The sequence below is a fragment of the Myotis brandtii genome, unplaced genomic scaffold (genome assembly GCF_000412655.1).
Source record: "Myotis brandtii unplaced genomic scaffold, ASM41265v1 scaffold3668, whole genome shotgun sequence".
NCBI lineage: Eukaryota > Metazoa > Chordata > Mammalia > Chiroptera > Vespertilionidae > Myotis > Myotis brandtii.
The window spans coordinates 16,825-31,879 of record NW_005364096.1 but is presented as its reverse complement, the minus strand read 5'-3'; the positions used below and the strand labels follow the sequence as shown (position 1 = coordinate 31,879).

General features: G+C 47.1%; 1 protein-coding gene across 1 annotated transcript; it reads right to left on the bottom strand.

Annotated features, from left to right (window-relative positions):
• Positions 1-404: 404 nt before the first annotated feature.
• On the bottom strand, positions 405-13,004 carry LOC106727110 (aldehyde oxidase 2-like). The gene is made up of 9 exons (XM_014544489.1): positions 12,834-13,004; positions 10,113-10,170; positions 8,531-8,627; positions 7,428-7,536; positions 6,947-7,073; positions 6,654-6,715; positions 3,447-3,536; positions 1,053-1,133; positions 405-482 (listed from the first exon to the last, which is right to left on the bottom strand). Exons 1-9 carry the CDS (start codon positions 12,885-12,887, stop codon positions 405-407), a joined length of 756 nt encoding a protein of 251 aa, XP_014399975.1. The 5' UTR covers positions 12,888-13,004.
• Positions 13,005-15,055: the final 2,051 nt, after the last annotated feature.

Here is a 15,055-nt window from a genome sequence, read left to right as displayed (position 1 = left end):
CCCCCAGACACTCTGGTCCCTGCTCTGTCCCTTCATCAGGAGGGCATTCTCCCATCTTTCACACCTTTACACTTGCTGTCCCCACTGTTTGGTTTGCTCTTCCCCCATGTATCTTCGTGGCTGGTTCCTCCCTTCCTTTAGGACTTTCTTCAAATGTTGCCTCTCAGAGAAGTCTTCCATTCACTGAGTATTTAAAATTGCAACCCCTTGCATCCTATTTCTCTTTTCTGTTTTATTTTTCTTCCTTCTCACTTGTATCTCTTATCTTGCTAATTGTCTGTCTCTCCCACCAGATCACAAACTCCTCCAGGTCTTTGAGTAGTTTTGTTCCCTGCTGCATACTCAGTGCCTAGAGTAGTGCCTGGCACATGGCTGAATGGATAAATAGTTGTTCAATGCATGGATCAATACACCAGAATCCCTTCAGAATTAGGTATTTTGTAGAACTGCACCACTGGATGCCAAGAGGACAGATAGGGATGCTGCCAGAGGATGAGGAAAGGGTGTGGGTGGCTGAAAGTCCTCCTTAGGGTTAACGTACTGGAGTGGCCAAAAAGACCAAGTGAGAGGTTGAGCAAAGCTGTATGGCTTGGGCCCTGACCAGTTTTGCTCAGTGGGTAGAGCGTCGGCCTGCGGACTGAAGGGTCCTGGGTTCGGTTCTGGTCAGGGGCGTGTGCCTTGGTTTCGGGCACGTCCCCAGTGGGGAGTGTTCAGGAGGCAGCTGATCGATGTTTCTAGCTCTCTGTCCCTCTCCCTTCCTCTCTGTAGAGAGTCAATAGAATATATTAAAAAGAAAAAAAGCTGTATGGCTTGGGACAGTCAACAGGGACACATACGATGATGTCACTTAAAAAATAGCCTCAGCTGAGGCTTTGGGGAGTGTGTCCAGGGCAACAGCAGGGCTTGGTGAGCTGAGCAGGGACAAGCATGTTGATCTGATCAAACATTCCCATGATTGGACAAATTTCACAGGAAGAAAAGGGTAGTTTGAGCAACTGAGTTTATAACCACTGACATTTAAACAAGCACATAGAACACCCGGTTCATCTTACCAAGAGTTCTGGGGGGAATATGAGCTCCTGAGTAGGGTCCAAGGGCTGGAACTCGTCTTTCGCAAATAACTCTGTGGAAATCTTTATAAAGGGCAGAAAAAGAAGGCTCGGTCAGCCCAGCTCAACGGGAAACAGCACCCCAATGATTTACAGCAATCAGGCAAAATGAACTTAGTAATAACTTTCCTACCCTTCTTATACAGGGAAATGGTTCGGACCAATTTGTGTTAAGTAAGAATTTTATTGTAAGAGAGAGATATTGATTTGCCACTAGTAGGATACTGAAGAAAAGGATGTTCTGTGAGATACTTCAAACAGTACCCTGTGGAACATCAACAGAGTCTATGAAAAATTATCAGAGGTTAAGTAGTTTGGGATTCAAACCACTATCCTCTCACCTGTCAAGTCAGGATTCAAAATGCTAAAAGCTCCGAGAAGTCCTGTAGCTTAAGAAAAAATGACTCTATACCTACATGCCCCTGTGTAAACATACACGCACACCCCACTAATTTTAACAATAATAGTTAAAATTGTTGGAGTGCTTTTTTCCCAAGTGCCTTACATGTTAGTCATTTATTTAATCCTCCCAACAACTGTGCAAAGAAGGTAAATTATCATCTCCATTTTAACGATTAGGAAACAAAACCTCAACGAAAAGTTACCCAAACTGCAATCTTGTCTAAATAAAAAATGTTTTAGCTTTGGAAACAGTTATTCCAAGAAAACATTCCTGAGGAGGTGAGGGGAATTGGGGAAGCATTGTGGGTGCAGGGCTAGAGGTCTGAGTAATACGGTAGAGCATGGAGCGAAGTTGGGGGCAGACAGCGCTGGGTTCATCCTCAGCTCTGCCATGATGCCCACCCTCCCTCTGGAAAGGTTCTTCCTTTTAAAGGCTAAATGGAAATAATGCATATTTTGAAGGGTAATTGTGACACTTAGGTAAAATGGCCTGACATTTATCTCACACCGTCCATTTTTTTTTCTGTCTCTGAGGTCTTCTCAGGATCTAGAAAGAAAACATGCCGTTGTTCCTTGTAAATGTTCTGAGTAGGACCCAGATTGAAGCATTACAGGCCAGCATCTGAAGGATCAGTTTTTGTGTTAGTTGGGTTTAGAAGTGCAGGCAGTACGTAGGAGCAATGATGTGGTGTATCTCTAAAACCTAGAAATAAGACTGCATCTGAGAATTAAAGTGTAAAACAAACATAAGGAAGAATTAAAAGGTCCCCCTCACAGGTGCTGGGCCAAGACCTAACAGTTACTCAGTGGAACTCCCAGAGGCACAGCTCCCAGAGAAGAGCGGGTCTGTGCAGACGTCTGGTCTACCCTGGTGGAAGAGGGGGTCTTCTATAATGTGACCCTTATGATGATTCAACTGCTCTGCACCCCAGCTCACCAAGCAAGCCTCTCAAATTGTGGCTCCCTGTGTGTGCTTTCTGTAGGGAAGGGACATGGGGCTCAGTGGTCATAAGGTCTACTTCATATCTGTGTTTCTCTTTATAACGGAACATCAGGGCCCACCATGTTCTTTTCAGTTGGTTAAAGTAAGTCAGGTGGTTTCCAGAGCCCAGGTTGAATTCCCAAGGCCACCAGATGGAGAATCAGACTTTCGAATGTACTGATCCCCGCAAGGCACTAATTCTCTGTGAAATGCTCATGGGGTTGGGGGCGGGGTGCAGCCTTTTTCCTCTGCAACACCCTTCTGTTCATTGCACACCTTCTTCAGACCAAAATGCAGGGACAGTGGGAGGCCAAGAATGGGAATAAGGTAGGTTCGCGGGACTCAGTTTCCTCTGAGGCCGACTCTGTTCTCTTGGATTTCCTCATCTACAGGAGCCAACTCTAGCCTGTATTCCGGCTTCTCTAAATAATTCATTTAAGAACTTGGCAGTGAGTCTTTTTGGAAACCAGTATCTCTGAGAGAGCAAAACCAGGGACTGGGATACTCAGGCTGGCCTTCCAGCCCTGGGGCCATGACCTCACCATGACTCCGGATGGGCTCCTTCCCCTTCCCAGAGGCTGCAGTGCCCTCCATACAAAAAGGGGACACAGCGATAGAGGACCACTGCAAGTCAAAAACCAGGCACCGAGACCCACCTCCCCTTAGTGGGACTCATCATTGAGGTCATTGCTGGGGCAGGTCTGTCTTCTCTGGCCTGAGCGGGCTTTTGTTTAGTTTCAGGCTCCCCGAGAGCCAAGAGGATAGTCAGATCACAGACTTTGAATCACCCCCTAACCTGCCTCCCAAATGACAAGTGCTTTATCTGTGCAGGCACTTGGGACATTTGGAACAAAGCAGAGAATGAGCACCAGAACTAATGAGCACAGTGTCAACACTGGGCCGGCGTGGAGCAGTGCTCTCAGGGAGAGAACAAATCAAACACAGGGACTCACGTCGCTGCTCCTGCCGAGTGAGGAAGGATCCTCTTCTCCCTGAGCCAAGCAGCATTCTCCTGCTCCCTTCTGCTGACAGCCATTCGACTCCTAAGGAGGTGAAATGCCTTGAGATGAGAAACTTTCTTTTATAGGTAAATGGGCGTGTGCCTTGAGAGGTTTGGCAATTTAAATGAGACAACATTGTTCGTCACTTTTGGTGATTTCTATTGGAAAAGGCATCATCACAAGATCTTTCTTCTTTCTACTTTATTTTTAAAGTAAAATGATACATATGGAATATATAAAACTTATATGTAAGATATACAAAGTATCTAATCTATATACTTAAAAGCCTAAGTGACCGTCCAACCGTCTGACCATCCGACCAGTAGCTATGACACACAATGACCACCACGGGGCAGACACTTCAACCAGTAGCTATGACATGCACTGACCATCAGGGGGCAGACGCTCAATGCAGGAGCTGCTGAGCTGCGGTGACTTGGTAGCTGCGGTTCTCTGGTGATGCACCCGGAACCAGAGAGGAGGGAGCCCCATTCTGGGGTGCATCACCCGAGAACCACCTTCTCGCAATCTGGGACCCCTCAGGGGATGTGAGAGAGCTGGTTTTGGCCCCATCCCTGTAGGCCAGGCCGAGGGACCCCACTGGTGCATGAATCTGTGCACCGGGCCTCTAGTTATAGTATAAAACAATAATATAGACTATAGAGAAGCATAAAAGAAATAAACTATTATTACCCTATTTCACTGGCAATATTTTTACATAATATATAATGGTACTATATTTTAATATAACATACTTTTTATTTTGTCTTTTTGTTAATTTTTTGCCTATTGTTTTGTTTATTTACTTACCTATTTGTTCATTAGAGTAATTTTCCATGTCATTAAAATATAATTTTGCTGATTGCATAATAATCAATCTTCTGGATTTATACTTGTAAAATTTGCTATTGACATATACTTAGGTTTTGCCTACATTTTCTAATTATAAATAACATTATAATAAACATTTCTGTCTATTGCTTGTACAATTTTGTGTACATCTCTGAATTTTTTCTTAGATGAAATCCTAGTGCTAGAATTAGTTGGTAAGATGTCTTTCAGGGCAATAACTATCCATTCTCTAGCATATATAAGACTCAAACAACATTGAATGCTATCATTTATATAAGGACCTTAAAAAAAGAAAAGAAAAACATGAAGAAAGATGGGTGAAGAAAACCGCTTTGGTAACCAGACATTTGGGATCTGCATGGGGCTCATTGGGAATAAATGGACAGTCAATGGATTTTAAAGCAGGTTTCCATTTGCCAGCTCTTTATTTCCCATTTTCCCTTAACTCACCTCTTGTATCCTCTTCCTTAGATAATTTTCCCTAAGTATTTAAGGAAATACTTCCAGATACCCCAGTTCTCTGTCTCTGCTCAACTGTCTCAGGCTGCCAGCTTCCTGATTCTGTTCACGATGCTCCCTCATTTACTCAGGCCTCTGACAGCTCCCAGGAGGGGCCATGGGTCAATGATGACAGAACAAGTCAGTCTTCCTGGCCTATTAGCTAGGAACCTCAAGTAGCCCCACTAGGGCTCTGTTCCTTTCACCCCCCTTTTTTTTTTTAAAAAAAAAACACATTTTTTAATATAGTTATTTATTGATTTCAGAGAGGAAGGGAGAAGGAGAGAGAGATGGAAACATCAATGATGAGAGAGAATCATTGATCGGCTGCCTCCTGCACGCCCCCTACTGGGGATCGAGCCTGCAACCCAGGCGTGTGCCCTTGGCTGGAATCGAACCTGGGACCCCTCAGTCCGCAAGCTGATGCTTCATCCGCTGAGCCAAGTCGGCTAGGGCCCTTTCACCCCTTAAAGTTTCTGGGGCCTGCTGGCTGCAAGGTGGGTCTCTGACTACACTTTTGCCTTCATCCCCATAGGGAGAGAGGTTTCCTTTAACCTGCTTCACTGTATTTGTGTTTCACAAATGCTTTTCCATTTACACCAGCAGTTTGATGAGTTTACAAGCTATTGATTTTCTCAGCTTGTCATCTTTGGCTCTCCATGTGGCAAAAGTCTAGGACAGGTGTGCAAGGGGGACTGGCCTGGCTCTGGGGACTGGGACATACTGCCAGGCCCACAACTACTGTTTGTGGAGCTGCAGCAGCAAGAGAACAAACAGAGGCCCCTGCACCTTTCTCTGCCCAGCCTGGCTTGGTTCTGCAGCGAGGGGCCTCAAACACCGTGTGAGCACCCAGCCTGACTGTCCATGCTCTGTCTATTCTCTCCCAAAACACCAGTCATTGGCCATCCTTCAGCCTAGGTGCACACACTGGCTGCTATGATCTGCTCTAGGAAGATGGCCTTGGGAAGAGGCTGTGTCAGGCCTGGGAATAGGGTCAAGACCAAACCTGGATCATGGTTTAGAAAAGAGGTGAAGGCTTCAGGTGAACAAGTCACCTGGGACCCAGGGCTTCCTGAGAGTGGCTGAAGGAGGACCAGTGAGGGGCCCTTCAAAGTGTGGGGTCCTCCTTGCTTGGGTCGAAGGGTGGTACTGCCCACATCAATCCTGCCCTCAGGAGAGGGCCATCGGATGTGCCTGGCTGGTCTCCCCGTCAATCTCTATTCACAGTGGCAGCAATAACAGTAGTAACTATTTGTTGAGCTCTTTTAAGTGCCAAACAAGACTTTGCTACATGCTTGGCCATGATTTCTCACCTGATCTTCATAGCAGCCCAGGGAGGTATCCTCATTTTGTTGAGGAAGCTCCCTGTGCTTTTGTACCTGGGGTGAATTTTGGATTCTGCTCTGCATATTTGGCTTCTTTATTTGCTCACACTCTCAGCTGGTCTGGATTCTTGGACTAAAGCTGGCCTCCCTAAAGCCAACTCCATGCCCTTGCTTGTTGTCTCTTTGGGCTCGCTGCAGCCCTCCGACCTGTCCTGCTCTAATGCTTTGCTTAACTATCATGGGAGATGTCTGGTTAGATCACCTGGCTTCTCTCTGTGGTGTGACATGGGACATCAAAGGAGGAGTAAGGTTTACCTTGTCCTCAACAAATAGCTAAAACTCCCTTAGTCAGCTGGAGCTAACTCACTTTTCTCCCTTATAGTCTGTTTAGATGGTTTTAAAAAGTCAACTCCTAAATTCCCCGCCTTGACCAGCGGTCACTGTCATTCTTACTCTGTAAGGTGTCCCCATGGCCACTACTCACCATGCAGAAGGTCTTTCCACTCTCGAGAATTGGCCGGTACCCAGTGCAGCGGCACAGATTGCCTGATAAAATAAGGGGCGTGAGTATCAGTAGGCTTTTTTTTTTTTTACTGGTTTCTTTGGAAAGCTAAAACAGACCCATTCTTCTCTCCAGGGTGAACTGCAGCTACTTTAGATACAACCAAGGGGGTCCTCGAGTGGGGCTGGGGTGACATTGTGGATGGGGTGGAGCAGGTGGAGGCACACTTCCCACCTGGCTTTGGGGGTGGTGAGTATTCTCCATGTCAAACCTACCTCCCAGGGCTTCCATGAGCTGCTCCTCGGAGGGCTGCGGGTGGTTCCTGAGCAGTGTGTACATGGACATCACCATCCCAGGGGTACAGAATCCACACTGGGTGCCGTGGCTCTTGGCGATCCTCTCCTGCAATGACACATACATGGTCACAGGACCTGCCTTCCTGATGCCACCACCTCTCACCAGGCTCCACATCCTGCATCTCCCTTGAGGGGAAGAGCTCATTCCCTAAGCAGTGCACTCCTCCCCTCCATCAGAGGTGGCCAGTGTCCCCTCTCCTACTCTGCTCCAGGAAGAAGCGACTCAGAAGCCATTTGCTATCACTACAATCATTTCTCAAGCTCAAATGCCCAGATCTTTCTCATTGGGAATTAGCAGCATGCAGCCTTCCTTGCCAGAGTGAGAAGAATTTTCCCAGGCAGCACAGTCAATTCAGCATTAAAAAGATCAAGAAGTGAGAATGTTAACATATGCTCTTACCTGCACAGGGTGAAGCTTGGTTTTGATGCTTCCCACACCTTCCACAGTGGTGACAGCAGCTCCATAGAGAGAGCAGATGGGCACCAGGCATGCGGTGATGGAGAAGTGTCTTTGAATGAGAAATACAAGGAAAATCAAGGGGAATAACATGGACCTGCCTCCTGGGGAACCCTGGGACCAATAAGGGCAGCAGGAACCCCTTCCCCCCACCCCCAACCAGAGGCCTATCATTCAGCCTGGGAGACGGGGGACTGGACGGGGGACAGGTGGAAGAATTAGAGTCCCCTCTGCTGACTTGGTGCTATCTTCAAGAAGTGGGGATCCTCCAGGGAAAGATGGGCATTCTGAACTTCAGAAAACTTCCCAAGCCCAGAACAGACTACCTGGGTCTGGCCTCAATGGGAATGGACTTGTGTCACCAGGAGTAGTATTGGATCTCAATAGGTATTCCTTAGGACATTGACCCCATACCAGGCAAGAGGCACACCTGTGCCCTTTACCCATATTCATGAATTTATTTTGCTTGTTAATTTTAACTTCCCTGTATAAGGTCGCTCAACAATGTTGGATGGTTTTGTTCTGAAGGCATTTCTTGGGCCAGTAGATTTGGGAACAGCCAAAGTTCTGGAATCTAGTCCTTAATTTAAGGATGGAATTATGGCCCAGGTCCCTGCTCTGCAGGGTTGGTCCAGCCCAACAGTAGGAATGGCATTAGTGTCAGCCAAAACGGGTGGGTTCAAGTCCTGTGACTTACTAGTTGCATGACCTTAAACAAGTCACTACATATTGTTGAGCCTTAGTTTCCTCATCTGTAAGATGAGTGGTTGTCCTAAATTGGGGTTTCTTAACTTGGGATGCACACATGGGCCATGGGAAATCCATGATCTCCCTGAAAGTGTGTGCAGAATGTAATTAATGAATGCATTTTCCGAGAAGACAGTTCACAGCTGTTATCAGATTTTTGGAAGGGCCTGAGATCCAGAGACAGTGAAATCTCGAGGCTGGGAGGTCCGTGGAGTTCTTCCTTAGCTGCGAGATGAGACTAGAAGCCCGGCAAAGAAACAAACCCCCCCCCCCCAGCTCTGGGTTTCGGGGCAGGATACCTTATCTTCTTGGACACAGGGTCACACTTAGACACCATCACGGTACAGGCGCCGCAGCTCCCTCTGCCGCAGGCGTACTTGGTTCCTGTGAGACCTACTGGAGGGAGGTGGTCAAGGAAAAGATGCCCAGGTGGACCTGTGGCCGCCATGATAGCTGCCTCCCTAGGGTGTTGCTAGCAAGGAAAGACAGGGATGCACGTCTGAGAAGTCACTCGCCTCCAGGTCTCAGTAAGGACCACTCCGTACCGTGTCAGCTGTGGGACACATTCTATTAACCGCTCACTGCCTGCTTTCTCATTTGCAAAGAGGGGAAGTGATACCCACGTTACCTTCACCTGCTCACCATAAGCAGCTTGGAGGAGAGTGGATATAAAAGTGAAAGCCCTTTGAAAAAGTCTGTTTCATTATAAGTACTCTTCTGGGCTCTAATCACGTCACTGGGAGAGAACTTATTGTTAGCAGTTCAATGTATCACTAGTTTTGCCCAGTAGTTTGTATTGCATTTGAATGCCAGTGACTGAGCCTTTGGAGAAGACCCCTACCCTTATTTTCATAAACTACCTCGAGTGCCCTGCTCCTGCTTGGTCCAGGTTCAAGTCCAGGTCTAGACTCAGCCTCTGCTCCCTCTCTTTCGTCAGCCTTCTCCCTAATTGTGGCCCATTTCCACAAAATTTAGGGGATTGGATATACTTAACTACTGGCTAAGAAGAGTTTAGAGTCACTGACTTTTATTTTTTTAAAAGCCATACGGCTTATTCATTTAAACGGTCATAACCTTAAATGCTTTTAAGGGAGGTTGTGTGAACCAGTGGAGTGGGTCAGGTGTACCTGGAGAGCTCATGTCCCACTTTTCATAGGGGCCTGGGGCAGTCCCCACTCACCTCTAAGCCAGACTGTAGCCACACAGGAAAGACTAGCTTCCCATTTTTCATGAGAAGCTAAAAATCCTGTTTTTTTTATAACCATGGGATTTCCTAATTTTCAAACATTGACAACTAATTAAATCCATGTGAGCTTTTAACCAACACTAGTTTAGGGGCTGATTTCCTCAATTTGCAATTTCTGTCTTTTTTTTTTTTTTGGCTTCCCTGAGTGACCCATCAGACTTATCCATTAAAATATGTTTGCCATGATGATGGCCTAAATTTCAGAATATAAAATGGTGAGGGAAAATCGGCTGTAAGGAAACAGATGTAGATCTTTTTCTATGACACATGTTCTTCCTGAATCTGGGAAACTTGGTTTCTTTCCAGGGCAGGGTGCCTGAAACACAAGCCTCTATTACATAACCGCCCTCCCAGGACCGGAAGGCCCTTAAGGGAGTAATTAGTGCTGAAGTAAAGAGCTTAGCTTCTGTTTCACTGCTGTGAGATCAAGACATGAGAAATTCTGGGGAAACTTCATCCTCTGTAAATAGCCCAGTTAACTTAATATCCTTAAAACCATTGCCAAAGCAAAGAGAGAGCAAGGGCCAAGGGGCTGACTGTTTGGGGAAGGAGAGTTTGATTAGTTCTCATAATCACAGCAGGCCTGACTTTTAAGGCAAACACAGACACAGCCAAGACTTTGGTCAAAAGGGTCCAGTTCTTTCGTAGGAAGGTCAGCAGAGTGACTTCTGGGTCCGCATTTCTCTCTATCACCTGTGGTGAAACGAGAAAAGAGATTATTATGGGGACTGAATCAATGACCTAGTGGTCGGCAAACTCATTAGTCAACAGAGCCAAATATCAACAGTACAACGATTGAAATTTCTTTTGAGAGCCAAATTTTTTAAACTTAAACTATATAGGTAGGTACATTGTTAGTAACTTAATTAGGGTACTCCTAAGGCTTAGGAAGAGCCACACTCAAGGGGCCAAAGAGCCGCATGTGGCTTGTGAGCCGCAGTTTGCCGACCACGGATAGTGGAACGTCTGTCGTGGCCAGCTGGATTCAGCGATTGGGGTAAAATACTAGGCCTGGTTTCATCTGCCCCTGCTTTTTAGTGATCTGATGGCAAACGACCTTCACGTATATTTACAGAGCAGGAGACTCACCAAGCAAGTGTGGCGACTATGCTCTGTGAGGTGATGAGAGCTGGAACCGCTGCTGTGCAAGGGGCCCTGGGGCAGTGTTCTCTCTGTTTGATCCACTATCTGTTTTTGTGGAATTTTCCAACCAAGTCTTTTCTACTCTTGAAATATTTTAACCTGGGAGAGACTTGGATGCTGTGTATGTGCATGCATGTATGTTTATGTATGCATGCATGCGTGTGTATGTGTGTGTGTGTTTAATGAAGGATCCAGGAGGGAAGAAAGCTGGGTAGGAAGAGTTTCTATTCCGGTACCTCTGAGACACTTCTAGTGGGGAGTCCATGTAGTAACATCAGGGATCTTAAGAGTTGGTGGCAGGAAGGGGAGGCAGAGAGGGCTGCTGTCATCAGGAGAGGCCCTAGTGCATGCCAGTGTGGTGAGTGGTGATGGTGGAGTCTTGTTGCCCCAGCTCAGGACCCCAGGTGGCTTTGGTGGAACCCTAGCATCTCTCCCTCCCTCACCTTAAAAAGTGGGGGATTCATCCCTAAAAGCCATGGAGGAACCTTGTTTGGTGCTTCTCTCTCATTTGCTTATTTGAGGATATTTCCTTTGACTGTCCTGCAAACACCTCCAGCCATTCTCTTGCATCAGAGGAAAGACAGATTCAGCTAATCATGTTAGGATCTTCCATTCTCTCTGGAAGAAAAACATGACCTGGTGTAGACCTCCAGGAATAAAAATAGTACAGGAAGATGCTTCCAAGTGGAGATATTAAAATTCACCTGCTTTCTTGCCCTAGCTGGTTTGGCTCAGTGGACAGAGCGGTGGCCTGCGGACTGAAGGGTCAAGGGCACATACCTGGGTTGCGGGCCCGATTCCCAGTGGGGAGCATGCAGGAGGTGGCCGATCAATGATTCTCTCTCATCATTGATGTTTCTCTCTCTCCCTCCCTCTCTGAAATATATATAACTAAATTCACCTGCTTTCTGGAGCTCTAGCGGGCTCCTGGTCAACAAAAGAAGAAGCCTTCCTCTGCACTTTCTTCCCACCCCAGGTCCTTCAAAAACATCTACTGAGAACGCGGTTGGATAATGTTTTTATTATCTAGCTGACTCCAATCCCCACCACACACATCTGTATTTTCTCCAACTCTCAACTTACTCCCTGTTCTAGTTGCAGCCACTTCGTTTGGGGCTCATGACTCACAGAGGATGTGGAACAGAAAACAGAGGAAGGAGCCTCTGAAGTCTAGGGCAGTGGAACAAGCGAGTAAGGACTCAGCTCATAAGAGATAGTTTTGGAAGAATGTCTGGTGGTTGCTGGCTGGGGAGATTGGACACAGGATGGAGAGTTAGAAGGGAAATGATGAGAACGTAGAGGTTCTATGTTTTATCTCCTTTCTTGATCCAAGCCCTGGGGTGGGCAGTGGGTGAACATGGCCAAATCCCAATTAGGTTTATGGGACTAGAGAGCTGAGAGGTCCTAAAGGACAGGTGGTGAGACCCAAGAGAAGCCACCTGCCTCGAGTGGTGGCTTAATGGTCCCATTAAGGATAAGAGAGGGACTCAGGAGAGGAGGGGGCCTGGCAGAGGGCACTGAGAGTTGACTGTGTGGATGGATGGTGAGGACTGGAGGGAGGGATGCCAGGGAGACTGACAAAGGGAGACCCTCTCTCCTTGTCATATAGGTTCCTCCTGGAACATAGCCACAGCCCAGGGAAAGAAGGGACCCAATATGGACTGCAATTACATTTTACCCAGTTCTGTATAATGGTGACTCAACAGAAAAAATAAATTGATAAAGAGAAAAATAAAGGAAGTTCTGTTTCTCCTCCTGCGTTTGAGGATCAACATAGCCTACTAGATAAAGTGCTTCCAGTATATCAGGCTCAGTGCTCGGTGATTTACAAGTTTGAGGGGATTCCTAATCAGTGAAAGAAGCACCTCTCTTTTAATCTTGACAACCGCCACAGGAAGTGGGTTCTGAGAAGGGTACTCCGAGGCCCAGGGAGGAGAAGTAACTTGCGTAAGTTTATACAGTAAATGGCAGAGCTGGATTGGACCCAAGACTGATACCGAGGCACATGCAATTAACCCCAATGCTTTACTGTCGCCCACATCCCGGAGGCAGAGCCATGACTAAATGGGGAACAGGCCAAATTAGTATGGGTTCCAGTCCCTGGCTTCTTCTCCCTTTCTGGAGGAGTCTAAACCCAAATGGGCCACAAAGGCTCCCCTCCAGCTAGTAGTTTCCTGTGGTCTCAAGCACTGGTTGTAACACCCAACACTTACCTTCCTCCCGTTCACAAAGAAAACCAACTCATCGGATTGCGGCAGGCCAAGCATCACACCTGTAAACAGGTTTCACCTTACAATTCTAGGTGGGTATGCTCTTTGGCACCAGCCACGGGACTGAGCACAAAGGATTCAGGTCCAAGCACTGAAATCCTTCCTTGTGTGGAAGTTGGCAGTTGGAGTCAAGAGAGCAGGCTCCTTGGCCTCATGGCCTTTTAAGTCTAGAGCACCTGTGTGGTCCCGCCTCTTACCTTGTGCTTCACTCTGCCTCCCACCAATCCTGGCTTCAAAGCTTGCTCTGTGCATGGCCCACACCTCTTCTTGCTTACTCTGAGGTTGGAGGGCCTCAGTGTGAAAACCATACACAACCATTTAAGCTTAAACCCACTTTGTACACTGCCTCAGCCCCTGGATGGGTTCCTTCTTCTCAAAGAGAGAGAAGTGGACCTCCCACTTTTCCCAACTCTGATCTCATTCTAATTGCAGAAATGTCTCCTTGTAGGAAGTCATATGGACAATTCCAGTCTGTGCCCTAAAGTGGAGTGTGGGGTGCTGCATTCACCCAGCCCCTCTTTACCCTTCCTACTTCCTCCCCAGCCACAGGATTGGTCCACTGGAAAATAGTGATGTAGTCAAGGCAACCACTTTACAGATAAGTAAACAGAGGCTCAGATAGGTAAGACCAGTAGCTCTGGACCATGCAGAACATAAGTGGCAAAGTGGGAACTATAACCAAGGTCTCCTGGATTTAAATACCTGTGGGCTTATAGACAGATTCCTTTCTTGATCAACAGAACAATGTCATTTTGATCTTTCTGAGTATCTCCAGTTAGATGTCTGGAGCTAAAATCAAGCAATTCTTATTCTTTCAACAGAAGCAATGCCCAGGACTTGGCCTCACATGTGGGTGATGCAGGTAGCTGCTCAAGTGGTCTAGTTTCAGGAGAGGAGGCAAGACCTCTCTGTCCCCCAGCCCACTTCCTTCATGAGTGTGTGGAGCCCTGGCATGCCATTGTTAGAGTCAACCCTTTGTCTTAGGCGAACTCACTGTGACAGTGCCTCAGGCCAGAGACAACAAATACCTGGCATCCTCTTGACCTGGCTAACTAAGGAAGACCCTCCTTCCCACTTGGTCGAGATGTGGCTTCAGAATCCTTCCCACCGCAGAGCTAGTCCAGAAACATCCCTAACCAAATGCACTTGGAAGCTGCCAACTTTCTTTATCATTCAATGTCTAGGTCCAAGGCCTTCCCATCTTCGTGCACCTGTGGAGATGAGTGTTTACACACATGTGCACGTGTTTGTGTGTGCGTGTGTGGGTGTTTCATATGTGTTATACAGTTGCTGAATAAATCCACAACAGGGTTATGAGAGAAGTTGGAGGTGACAATGTGAATAAGGTAGGGCCGCAGGTCAGATTTTTTGATCATGCTACTTCTGCTACAAATAGCTCAGTACCTCTCTGAGGCCTAGAACATGAGGACCAAATTCCTAGGCCCAGTGTGCAAAGCCCTCCAAGACCTGTCCCTATTGCTGGCCTCAGGCTCTTTTGCTCTTCAAAAACTACTACTCTTCTCATCATTCTTCTGCCTCAACCATTCTTCTACTTGAAACCTTCCACTGGCCTCCCAACACACCTAACAAAACCCCTTAAGCTCTCCATGGAGGCCCCTCGGGACGGGCCCCACTCCCTTCTCTGAGCACATCTTCAACCGCTGTCTCTCTTGTTCATAATCTCAGTCACACTGGCCCTTTCTCTGTTTCCTGAATGTGCTCATTTCTCTCCTGTCCCAAGGCCTTGGTGCAAGTTATATTTTCTGCCTTGACTTCTGTTTTCTCAGACTTTGGCGTGGCTGGTGCCTTCTTGTTATTTGGGTCTGAGCCCTTCCTTGATCTTCCAGTCTGAAGTCTCACTCCGTCCTGCTCTCTTCTACCACCCACTTCATTTTCTCCAGAGCTCTCATCACTACCTGACCTGGAGTTTTGTCCACCTCATTTGCCTTTTCTGCTAGAATGTGAGCGCCACAGGGGCAGGGGCGTCACTGTATCCCTGGGCCTAGAATGGTGCCGACCACAGAGCAAATGCCCAATAAGTATTGGTTGAGTGTCTGAGAGGCTCTTCCGTGTCTGCAAAGATAACAGCCCTGCTCCTGTCCTGCTGTGGTTGCCTTCCCCCCGTCCTCCCTCCCTTTTAACCTACCACCAAAAGCAGCAGCAAA